Source organism: Cyanistes caeruleus, chromosome 5 (assembly GCF_971803275.1).
Source record: "Cyanistes caeruleus chromosome 5, bCyaCae1.hap1.1, whole genome shotgun sequence".
Taxonomy (NCBI): Eukaryota; Metazoa; Chordata; class Aves; order Passeriformes; family Paridae; genus Cyanistes; species Cyanistes caeruleus.
In genome coordinates, this window is record NC_141705.1 from 27715423 (window position 1) to 27727979 (window position 12557).

The window sequence follows — 12557 nt, forward strand, 5'->3', positions numbered from 1 at the left end:
GTAGCTCTTGCAACAGCTATAAAGAGAAATATAGAATTGTAGCTTTGTACACTTACCACACATCTGTTTTGGTTTTTATCCTGACATCTTATTAGTTCTTGTGAATGGGACAAGACTATTCAACTACACAGGGCTCAGGAGAGGCTACTTTGCTTTCTTCTGTACCACTGTACTTGCATTTATCACTCTTGCAATGAAGAAATTTAATTTAAACCTCTTGTTTATACAATGGTTAACTGGAGCCAAGTGATGGCTCAGCAAATGATAGCTAGACAGAACACTAGCTGAGCTGTTTCCTTAGAGAAGCACTCTTCAGGTACAGAACAGAGCAGTGTTCCTGGGAAGCTCTAACTGTGCTGTCCATACATGTTCCCACGGTTCCTACAATAGTACTGGAGTCTCAGCACAGCTAATGAGGAAGATATCCTGGCTCAGGATTTGTGAAAAGAAAACAAATTGTATTTCCCTGAGGAATGTTCTTTCCTGGCTAGCATTGCAGAGCTTTTGTTCTGCAGGCAACAGCTCTGTCTCTGCAAGTACCAGATTTGCCATGAAAGAACTGGCAAAACAATGCCCCAAAGCAGGCATTAATTATTTCAGGCTTAAAGGATGGAGTGGTAGAAGGAGAATGGGCATATGAAACTTACGCTCTGTTCCTTGGGCTTCTGCAAATTTGAAATGGCAGGTCTCAATGTACAACAAATGGTGATTGAATGTTTGGCATTATACTGCTATCACTCTTGGGATGTTTTCTTTCTTTTAAAGACTATCATCTGAATAGGTGAGAGACATGGGATCTATGATGATGTAATCCATAAATTGGGGTGGGGAGTGTTGGCTCATCTAAATCACTGTTTAAATTTTTATTTTTTTTTTTGCATTTGCAACTCTTTATTCACTACAAAGGATAACAAGCCAACAGGCAATTTCAGTAACCCCAAACTTGTCTCCAATTCTAGGGATCACAAAGTTTAACTATAACAGAATTTGAGCCAGAGGACCTAGAAACTCAGCTGTATGAGGACTTATACCCAAGTTATAATGGACGCTTCACAGCAGGCAAGCTAATCCAGGACAGAGATGAGCAGAAGCTGGCAGAGGAAAAAAGAATTGAAGATCACTGGGGTATCCTTGAAGCTGAAAGGATAAGACAGATTGTAGAAATGGAAGAACAAAGAGAAATGGAAGAAAAAAGGTGCCAAGAACTTGAGGAGATGCGGAAAGAACAGGAAAAGAGACGTTGTGAAGAAGAGAGGAGGCAATACCTCCTTGAAGGAGAAACATCTTTGAAAATAGAAGAGAAAACATGCCATAAAGAGGAAAGAAGACTGATGAAGGCTGAAAAAAGGCAAGAGCTGGAGGAGCAGATGCAGAAGGAGTTGGAGGAACAACAAAGACAAGATCTGGAGGAGAAGAGGCGCTGGGAAGTGAAGGAACAACAGAGACAAGAGCTGGAGGTGCAGAAGCTCAAGGAACAGGAGGAACAACAGAGACGGGAGTTGGAGGAGCAGAAGCTCAAGGAACGAGAGGAACAACAGAGACAAGAGCTGGAGGTGCAGAAGCTCAAGGAACAGGAGGATCAACAGAGACAAGAGTTGGAGGAGAAGAAGCTCAAGGAACGAGAGGAACAACAGAGACAAGAGCTGGAGGTGCAGAAACTCAAGGAACAAGAGGAACAACAGAAACGAGAGTCAGAGGAGCAGAAGCTCAAGGAACAGGAGGAACAACAGAGACAAGAGCTAGAGGTGCAGAAGCTCAAGGAACGAGAGGAACAACAGAAACGAGAGTCAGAGGAGCAGAAGCTCAAGGAACAAGAGGAAAAACTGAGACAAGAGCTGGAGGTACAAAAGTTCAAGGAACAAGAAGAGCAACAGAGACGAGAGCTGGATGAGCAGTGGCAACAGCAAGGGGAGGAGCAGCAGAGACTAAAGCAGGAGGAAGAGAAGCACCAGGAACTGGAAGAGCAACAGAGACGAGAGCTGGAGGAGCAAAAGCACCAGGAACAGGAAGAGCAGAGGCATCAGGAATTGGAGGAGGAGAAGTGTCAGGAATGGGAAGAGCAGAAGCACAAGGATCTGGAGGAGAAACAGAGACGAGAGCTGGAGGAGCAGAAGAGGCTAGCACTGGAAGAATTAAGGCAACATAGGTCTGAAAAAGACAGTCAAAAGGAAGAAGAAAGAAACTGGCTGGAGGAACAAAAAGAGCTCAAGAAACAAAATAAGGAAGAAATACAGCAACAAGAACTAGAAGAGAAAGAGCTTGAAGAAGTTGAAATAAAACTGAAGCAGGAGAAAGAACCTGAGAGCCTCAAACAAGAGAAGAAACAGGAGGAACAAAGACAGCATTTGAAGGAGAAAGAAAAGACAGAGAAGGGACAACCCCAGCAAGTGACAGATAAGAAAAAGAAACGGGAAGAGCAGAGGAAACACAAACTCACAAAACAAATGCACATGGAAAGTTCAGACTTCGTTCTACAAGATGAACTGAAGCAGCAAAAGGAACCAAATGGACATGAATGGAATAAGCTGAAAGAGCAGAAGGTAGACACAGAAGGACCAAATCTTCATCCAAAACAAGAAAAATCCTTGGAACAACCACAAGAAAAAGATCAGTTGTGTTCTGCTGGAGTGGCTGATACGCATCCAGCAGAGGAGAAGCTCCAAGAAGGATCAAGTTCCCAAAAAGTTAAGCAGCCAGAAAAAGGGACTAAAACGGCAGAAGAAATACTAGCCCAGAAACTGAAGAGAGAAGTTGAGGCTCAGGAACAAAAACGCATAGGGGAAGAACTTCGGTGGCAGGAGGTAGATGAAAGACAAACAGCATCCAGACCCTTCACATTTCAAGTGTCTTCTGGAGATAAACAGATCATATTTCAGAAAGTAAATCTGAGTCCTGTTATGCCCATCAAAGGAACAGGACTCTCTTCTCCATCTGTCAAAGACTGCAGGGTGCACACTACCAGTAAGGGCTCTCATTCCCTCCCATCATCTGTGTGTGTACCCCACACAGCTATTTTGGTTACTGGAGCACAGCTGTGTGGCACAGCAGTGAACTTGAACCAGATTAAGGACACAGCTTGCAAATCATTACTTGGCTTAACAGAAGAGAGGAAGAATGTGGATATTCCCTCTCCAGAGAAGTCTGAGAGGAAAAAACAGGATCCCAAACCCAGCAGCAGTAAAATGAAACATGCACAAGAGGCTTTGAACAACCAGGCTGTAATGGCTGAGTGGGCCTCTATCCGCTCCAGAATCCTAAAGAATGCAGAAAACAACAAATATAATGAGAAAGACCGAGTAGCTGTCTGCAGGCACAGTGATGACTGGACACCCCGAGGACGTGGTGCTCCCCATGGCAACTTGAGGAAAACCCTCTCTGCAAATGCAAAGTTCTCAATAACACCAGCATGGCAGAAATTTTCAGATGTTTCAAAAACCAATTCAGATGCTGAGAATGTAAATGTGTCAAAAGGCAATGAAACACTGGCTGTGGGGAGAACCACTGGCTCATCTGCTGATTCAAAGGAGGATGTGGCTTCCACTTTTAAGGATAACTTAGCTGAAAAGCCTAAGGAGAAAATGGAAACCCATAGGGAAGTGACAGACAACACTGAAGGCTGTAAATTTGCGAAAGATCTTCCATCATTCCTTGTTCCAAGTTTTCCACATTCTATGGGGAAGGATTCACCCCAGCCAGAACTTCCCAATTCTCTAGAAAATCAGCAGAATAACAGCACAAAAAAAGCAGATAAACCATCACCAAATGGAGAAGAAAATGTTTCTCCCTTTGGGATAAAGTTACGAAGGACAAACTACTCTTTACGTTTTCATTATGACCAACAGGCAGAGCAAAAGAAAAAGAAAAGATACAGTGCAGGAGACAGTTTTGATGGTGTGCCTGACCCACTCACCTCAACAGAAGGTGAGAAAGAATCCTCTGTTTTCACTCCACAAGAAAGTACCTCTCCTGGCACTGGGAGAGCAAACATCCCTGGTAATCTAAAAGACTCTTCAGTTACGGTGGTGTTTTCACCACCTGTGGGCACACCAGTGGTCCCACCAGCCACCGGCCAGAGTTCTCTACCTGCTCATGAGAAACCAGCATGCAAGTCACTGGTCCCACAGAAACCTGCTTTAGCTCCAAAGCCCACCAGCCAGACCCCACCATCATCTCCTCTCTCTAAAATGAACAGATCAAACCTATCTGAAATGCTGGGGCAAAGGGTGGCTAAAGCTGAATCCGATGGTGGATGGAGAAAAGAAGACAGAGCAAATGCAGCCCAACCCATACCATCCAATGACTACAAAAATGAAGAGGAAGAAGTCAAAGAAAAGAAGTCATTTTTCCCATCTCTAAGCATTCCATGGAGAGAAAAAAATGACAAAAAGCCTGAGCCATTGAAGAAAGGTATGTATCTTTCCAAGCAAATTTAGCAATTGTCTGCATTTCCGAAATGAGGTCCAGAGGAAGACATTTGATCTTAAGATATAATTTTTACCTGGTATGTTACTTGTGGAGGACTGTTACTGTGCTTAGGGCTGAAGGAGTGTGACTTCCCATAATTTAATTCAGAAGCCCATGAATTCAGTGTGACCAGCACAACCTACTTAAGAAAGTTAATTTCAAAATGGTAACAGAAGAGTCTGTGTGTTTTTCCTTGGCAGAGATGTTACTTCTGCCTCTAGTGGGCCAGGTGATGGACTCTGTGGTCCATGGATAATGGTGTTATCAGAGATGATAGTGTAATTTTTAAAATCTACATTCTGTTGCTCCTCTTTTTAAAGAAATGTTATTTAACTTAAAAAAAATATTAAAATCTAGGTCCCCTTATCCTGTGCAAATTCTTTATTTAACCAATAGAGCTGGGCACAGCAGTCTGTGTTTCAGAGGCGGTCTTCAGTGATGAAAAAAATTAGAGTAGCCACAATGTCTCTTCAGAGGAGAGTTGAAAGCCCCTGTGCCCTGAAATGGTATCCTGGACAAGAGAGAAAATTACCCTTTCAGGGTAAGGACACTCAAAAGACTGAGGCAGGAATTCACCATTTCATTGTGAAACCACATTTTTTTCATTCTTGAATTTTTCAAACATCAGAACACTTCTGAAACTATCTCAGTGGAACTTCTGATTTTTTATTCCTTTTTTTCACACACATTAAAAAAAAAAGGATAAATTCAGACAGCTGGGTGAGTGTGTTGAATTAGGTCTTATTCCTGAGGCATAAAATCTGTTTCTGGATTTGTCATGCAGTCCTCAAAGGTCTGTGACTGACATGGCATTCAATGGGCTTAGCTCCAGCATTTTCACAAGGTAGACAAGTTGTAGGGGTTTTTTCAAGACAAGAGATGTGCATTACTCAATCAATTCTTGTCATGTTTTCTTTCAGAAAAGCCTGTCCTTCAGAGCAGACACTCTTTAGATGGCTCTAAATTGTTGGAAAAAGTGGAAACTTCACAACCACTTTGGATTACATTAGCACTGCAAAAGCAGAAGGGATTTCGTGAGCAGCAAGCCACGAGGGAAGAGAGAAGACAAGCCAGAGAGGCAAAGCAAGCAGAAAAACTGGCCAAAGAAAATGTAAGCAATCTTTAGAAACCTGCCCATTAGAAATACTGATGCCATAATTACAACTGTTAGCTAATTTTTTTTTTATGTGGGAATACTTTTTTTAGGTTTGGTAAGACTTCATAAAAGCTAAAAAGTGAGTAAAAGGTATTCTGACAGTCTGGAGCTCCCTTTAGCAAAACTGAGACCTCCAGGAGAAAAAAACAATGCAATAGTTTGGCAATTTTAGTGTAAACTCTGATGATATCAGGTGGTAGTTAATGACAATCATAAGCAGAACTACTGTGCAGGGGATGGAACATAAAAATTGAGTGCAATGTAGGTTCTTTCAGAGCTTACGTGAGACGTTAACATTTAATGCTTGGGGAATAACAGCTGGCATATGCAATTAAAGGTGAATATTAGTAAGTCTGAATTTATTTTTATTGCAGCATGTACTATTTGGGTAAAATACAGATGAACAAAAGAAATGAACAATCATGATACAGCCAAATGCCTAAAGAAGGCATTGAATCCTTTCCTGTTCTCCAAATAGTTTCCTGTTCTCCAAGGTTTTCTATTAGTAAGGGAAGCAGTTCTACATACAGTACCAAAGTGATGCTGCACAGAGATGTTGTATGTAAATTCCATAGATGGCAAAAAGGAAGAGTGTGTGGATAGCTAAATACATTTTGCTGTTTGTTATGAGAACCAAATTTCTAATGGATACATGCATAACCTGAGACATAGATAACTGATGGAAGAAAACAGCAGTGGGTGTGAAGTTGCCCACAGATGCACAGTATGTCTCAGTGCTGCATTTAACAGGGAGGGCTGGCTGAAACTCTTCAGCATTTCGACTGAAATGACAACATGACAAATTAAACTTTGTGGTGGGATTTTTACAGTCTTTAATGACTGCTGGTTTTAGAGGTATCAGTGTTGTGATCCTTTGCCAAAAAGGAAGGTTAAGGAAAAGACAGGTGATGAATGAAAGCATCATGTGTGTCATCTCTAACTTGCAGCCATTACATGACAGACTTTCTCATCTAGTAGTTTTCCTTTTTTGTTCTAGGCTGCTGTAAGTAATCAGTCAGATAATAAAAGTAGCAGCAGCAAGACAAACACACTGCAGAAATCTACAACTCAAGAAGGAGAGAAGAAAATTGAGACTGCTGTGTCAAGACTAGAAAGAAGGGAGCATCTAAAAAAGTCGAACACCCTTCCAACTTCTGTGACAGGTACAGTTGAGAGATTCAGATTCATTCTAGGAATAATGCACTTTAGAGGCGGTATTGCATGTTTTTGAGAAAGTGAATGAGGGGGTTTGCTTTCCCTCATACACTGCTGCTAGAATTACAAATGTATTCCATAGAATAACACAACTTATTCCCATATCATGTGCTGGCCATTAGGATGGAAATACATAATTTAAACAGACTTTTACCAGTCTCCCCAGGTTATTAAGGCTGCACTGCTTCTATTACTTTGAACTGCCCCAGTTCAAGTTAATGAAATTAGGCTGTCTTCCCAAGACATATCCAGCAGTATTTTTGGAACATAACTAATGCACATTAGAGGGATCTGATTTACCGTAAATTGCAATTGCAGTACTGTTTTGCCTTTAGGTTGGGGGTTAGCACAGACAGGGAATGGTATTTAACTTCTAACTATTTAATAAAATATATTTATGCAGCAAATGAAGCATGTTATGTTCTCATATAATTTCTCATATAAGGAGAAATATTCACCCCCCCACCCCAGTACTGAAATACTTGAAAAATGAAAAAGATAATCAATTCAGTTGAAGGCAGTTTGTTACTTTGAATCTAGGAATTCTCCCTCCCAGTCAAATAATTGGCATGGTAGGTTGGAACCAGAACTTACTGCTTTATACATCACTTCATTTAAGCCAAAACTATCCCATATTCAAAAGGCAGGTAAATTAAAATAATTACTTCCCCAAAGGGCATAATATTTGGGGTGGCATGAGGTGATTGTTGAAATACAGACTTGCCTGTATATCTCCAGCTAACTAGTCCTAGAGGAAAGGTCTTGGGGCAGATAGGTCTTGAAGGAACCTTTTTAAAAGTTGTGCAAGTAAATAGCTGCATCTATTCAGTACCACTCTAGCCAAGAACTGTAAAATGTAACTATTGCAAGCAATGAGGTAACACAACTGATTTGTGAAAGGCTAAACCAGCTACTCCTTTGTTACAGACTGTCCCAAATTGACAAACCCCTACACCTGGCTATATTCAGTTGATTCAGCAGCTGGATCTTCACACTGTAGCTGCACACAAGAGCAGATGTCCCCGAGAACTTCACTTGGAACATCTTGGGTTGGCCAATGACCCTTAAAGGACCTTTCCAACCCAAACCATTCTAAGATCTTACATAAATTTCCCAAAATGTTCATGCTTTACAGCATTTCTGTGAGATTTTAAAGGAGCTCTATTGCAGCCCTACCCCCAAAGACTCAGCATGGTGTTATGCTGTACATGGTCAGTTCTAGCAGATATCAAACTCCACCACAATAGATGATGCCAAATTAGATCAAAGGGCCAAAACCCAATTATCCAAGGTCATTCTGGCTGCACTAGAGTAACAGTTCAGATGGAAATTGAGGAGGAATTGCCAATTTTGAAATACCTGAAGTGAAAGCACAGAACTCCATTGGCCCTTAAAAAATAGTGACTATATTTCCCTGTGATTACTGACTATATTTGGAGCCAGGCAGCCTTTAGCAACAACACATATATACAAGTATTTGTGGGTAATAAGACCGATTTGGGCTTCCCATGGTTAGAAGAGCATTTAAGACAGAAGCTCAGCCTAGGACATGTTTAAAATGGAAGTCTGCTGAGTCCTCCTCTAAGGACATTAAAAACACCCACAACTTGAAGGTGGTGTATATCAAAATTGCACTTGTGACTTGTACAACAGGAACTGATAAGAGTGTGGGACCTTTAAAACAGCATAAATTACCATAGTATTTAAAATCATTATCTTTTCAAAGTGTCCATCTACAGAAATTGCTGCTGCTACTGTTCATTTACTTGCAGATAAAAATATATGATTAAAGACACACTAAAAAGAAAAATAGAGCATTTTTTTGCATCCATGTAATTTTAAAGCTTCCACACAATTTTAAAGCTTTTATACACATTCAAAACCTCAAAATGCAACTTAAAGTAACTGGGAACTTGAACATGAAAAAAAAAAATTGGCTCCTAAAAAAGAAAATGTGTAAAGATGGGGCATTGGCGAGATGAGTAAAGAGTCATTTTGCAACTAAGATTTTTAGAGTTACTTGGTATGTTTCAGACAGGACTCATTCCTATTCAGGTTGCCTTCGAGGGCATTCACTGTCTCAGAATTTATTTTCCCATTTGACTTCTACAATACTTCCATGGTTTTGCTCCGTGAAGTTGCTTCTTAGAAATCATTTGTTTATTAAACACATTTTCTTATGGAGACAGCTGTTTGTCTTATACTACTTAGAAGAAAATGTGGCAAACAGCTAGTGAGGAAAGTGGGTTTTCTTTATCAGGACAGTCTCTTGGGCAGGCTTAATTGAGGCAGGAAGCTATAGGACCACCTTCTTCTCTGAAGAGGAAATCTAAATGCTACTGAATACATTTGGTTTACATGTGTGCAGCAGCTGCATTACCAGAGAGAATAAAAAAAACCCCTAGCTTTACTTCCCATTGTTTGCTTAAAGAGGAAGACTAGAAAATTGGAAATGTTTTCTTTGGATGGGGCAAGGAATAAACATTTTGTCCGTATTTTTGTGAGTTAGATTACTTGGAGTAACCTTTGAGAAAGGAAACTTAGCTCCTCCTAACTTTATTATTTTGCAAATACAGCAAGATTTAACTGAAAGTGTTGGAAATAAGTATCTAGTGTTAAGAGTATCTTCACATAAAAGTGAAATCTCTAGAATCCAGCAACAAAGCACAGGATTCAACTAATGTTGGTTTTTTTCCCTCTCCCTATCCCATAAAAAAGTGGAAATTTCAGATTCTGTTCCATCGACCCCAGTGACAAAGGAGGTGGCCAAGAGATTCTCTACGCCTGATGCTAACCCAGTGTCAACAGAACCAGCCTGGCTTGCGTTAGCCAAGAGGAAAGCAAAAGCCTGGAGTGACTGTCCACAGATCATAAAGTAAACTGTGAAGTTACATCTCTATTGCTGACTATTAATTGCTTTCTTTTATTTATTCTGCTTTTTACACATGACAAAACTGAAAATGCATGTATGGGAAGGACTGAAAACTGAACTGATTACCATTTTGCTCTAGCTCATTGTAAAGTCTACTCAAGTCACTGCTTCGACAAATAGCTAAAAGAGGTCATGACAAAAATTTCACAGCCAGACTCTCTCAGAAACTTGAGAGTGCTCAGAGACTGGATGTAAATTTTAGCAGGTATCATAATAAGGGCCAGAACAGAATAAGGGTTCTTAAAGAATAAGCTTCTAAAATTCTGTTGGTATTCAGTTCTGGAATTTTAGATCTCTATGCTGAGATCTCAGCAATTTTTTCAGAACTTTGTTGTTGAAATTAAGGAAAGATGCATGTTTCCTTCTCTTAAGTCATAATTTATTAAAACATGTTAAACTCTATGAACTGCCAGTTCTGCCTGCTATTTGAAAGCTTTTTCCCTAAGGAAGAGCTTCAGGATACACTGTTCCACATACAAATGATAAGTAGATGGTACCATCCAAATGCTGAGGGTAACTTCTTCCATCACAGGATTAATACACTACATCTATACACTCTCACTTCTAAGAAAACAATCCTACTTCAAAAGCCACAATTTTTTAAACAAATATCATTAAGCTCTCAGAACGAAGTCAGGGATTCACTGTTTCTTCTAGTCATTTAAGTGCATCACTGTTTGTGCTTGGCCATATTTATGCTGCATAGAGACAGTAATTGTGGATTACAACTTTAAATCAATTGACTGGAATTAACCTGTTCCTGTGTGAATGCATATTCCTGTAGAATTTGTGTCAGTAAGTTCCCACAGGAGTAGGACTGGCTGAACTGAAGTTAACTGAGAACTGAAAGCTAAGTTAGTGAGAGTTTTAGGAGTTTTAACTCTGCATTCTTCCCGATTTTACTCCACATGCAACTTCAGGCAGTTCAGATAACTTCCTGTACTCTGACCAATACAGTCAGAACACTTCAAAAAGTTTACTTACCCCATCTCAGGTATCTGGTGTGGCAATTGAACACTTTATTACTTCACGTAACTAAAACAGAAATGCCCACCCCCTCCCTCTTACAAAAAAAAGGACAAAGTCCATAAATGTAATAAAAACATCACTATCCCCAACATCCCACAGAAATCTCTAGGTCTGCATTTTAAAATATCGCCCTATTAAGTAAATCAATTGAGTTTGTTTTAGAAGGAAGACTTTAAAAAAATTGAAAGTCTCTTTCTTACAACATAAGGCTCAAAGGAACCTTTAAGCTTACAACATCATGAAGGGAGAAATTTTCATGAAAAGAAATGACATCATTATAGAATGATACAACATATGTCTCATGGAAGTGTTTCAGCCAAACTGCTGTAAGCAGCATGAGAAACAGCATTTTAAACCATGCTGGAAACAGAAAGAAACCTGTTTTACACTCTGCTCCCAGAATCAAAAAGGAATTTCAGCAAAAGCCATTGTCAGTACAGCCTTTCCCACCGAACAGAAAACAGAGGGTCAGTATCATGGTTACAGTAGCACAAATACAATGGACGTGTTAGATTGAGTACATGTGCAGCAGCAAGATGATCTTTCTTGGGTGTCTTAAGCCATCAGTTTTTCTCAGTTTCACATTTAAAATCAGAATCTCTAAAGTAACCTTTACCATGAATATAAGTAATTCATATGTTTTAAGCAGAAATGAGACAATGTTGCTCTCAAATGCTTGGGAAAAAAACCCCGACTTAATGCCTTCAATATCTGAAGAAAGGATTGGCCCTGTAGTTACTTTTGCTCTGCTAGCACCACGAATCAGTGAATCTTAAGGTTAATTTTTTTCCAAGTTTGCCTGCAGTATGGATATGTAATAACTAAACTGCCTGAAATCCATTTTTACAATTTTTTCTTGGGAGGGGGAGCCAGGTAGAAATACAGAGAAGGTGAAGTAAATCAGGATTAAAGATTCTAGTAATTTGAAAAGCATAGCAAAATTAGGTGCTATTGTGCATGACATAAGGATGCAATTTTCCAATGCAATCCATTTATAGCACATAGAATAGAGCTTTCATTAAGGATGGTCCTAAGCTAAAGCTTCAAAGCAGAGTTTTTTTTCAACCATAAAGGTATCTAGTGTAACAATGGAAACTGTATTATGTACAGTACTTGATGGAAACATTTCTAAAGTGTACATGTGCAACAGTGACATTTCATGTTAAATTAACAAAGATTTGCACTAAATACCAATGAAGTGAAGTGTTACTTTGCTTTAGCTTTGTTGCAACCATTTCTGATAAAGTATTGAAACCTGTAAAAATAAATCCAAAACACTACTACCCAGTTTAAAACAGCAAAAATGTTTTAAGAACCGAATAAACCACTATGTAGTATACTGTCTCAATTTTTTGTAACTTATACAAACATAAAATACCATTTCTTTTGACAAGGTTATACATGATTAACCTCTATGTTCATATAGTAATGTATAAAAACTACAAGATGTATAATTGTGGGGTATTTGTTGTGTACTTTTTTAATTTTTCAAATGTTTTAAAGTGCAATTGTTTATTATACTGTCATTTTAATTCTTATTAAACTATAACCTGGTCAAAATTAGCAAATCATTGATATATGTCCTCTGTGTCTCATTCTGTTAAACATGTTAAACATGCTTTACAAACAGATGGTAATAGAACAAAGGTACTATGTACTACACAGGATTCAAAGTAAATGGCTCATGAGAGAAAGTAAGATAAGAGTGTCTATTATACTTCTTTTAGAAGACTCTTAGGAAATGCTCTCAGTGAAGTGTAC

At 39.3% G+C, this 12557-nt stretch overlaps 1 protein-coding gene across 3 annotated transcripts in view; it reads left to right on the forward strand.

The window, feature by feature from the left end:
- CRACD (capping protein inhibiting regulator of actin dynamics) overlaps nt 1-12371 on the forward strand; it is a 72557-nt gene extending 60186 nt beyond the window's left edge. For all 3 annotated transcript variants that reach the window (XM_086890099.1, XM_086890100.1, XM_023925188.2), the window contains exons 8-11: nt 960-4407; nt 5385-5575; nt 6618-6783; nt 9554-12371. In XM_086890099.1, the coding sequence (XP_086746225.1) occupies nt 960-4407; nt 5385-5575; nt 6618-6783; nt 9554-9714 (3966 nt within the window). In that variant the 3' untranslated portion in view covers nt 9715-12371. The remainder of the gene's footprint in view (nt 1-959; nt 4408-5384; nt 5576-6617; nt 6784-9553) is intronic.
- Nucleotides 12372-12557: the final 186 nt, after the last annotated feature.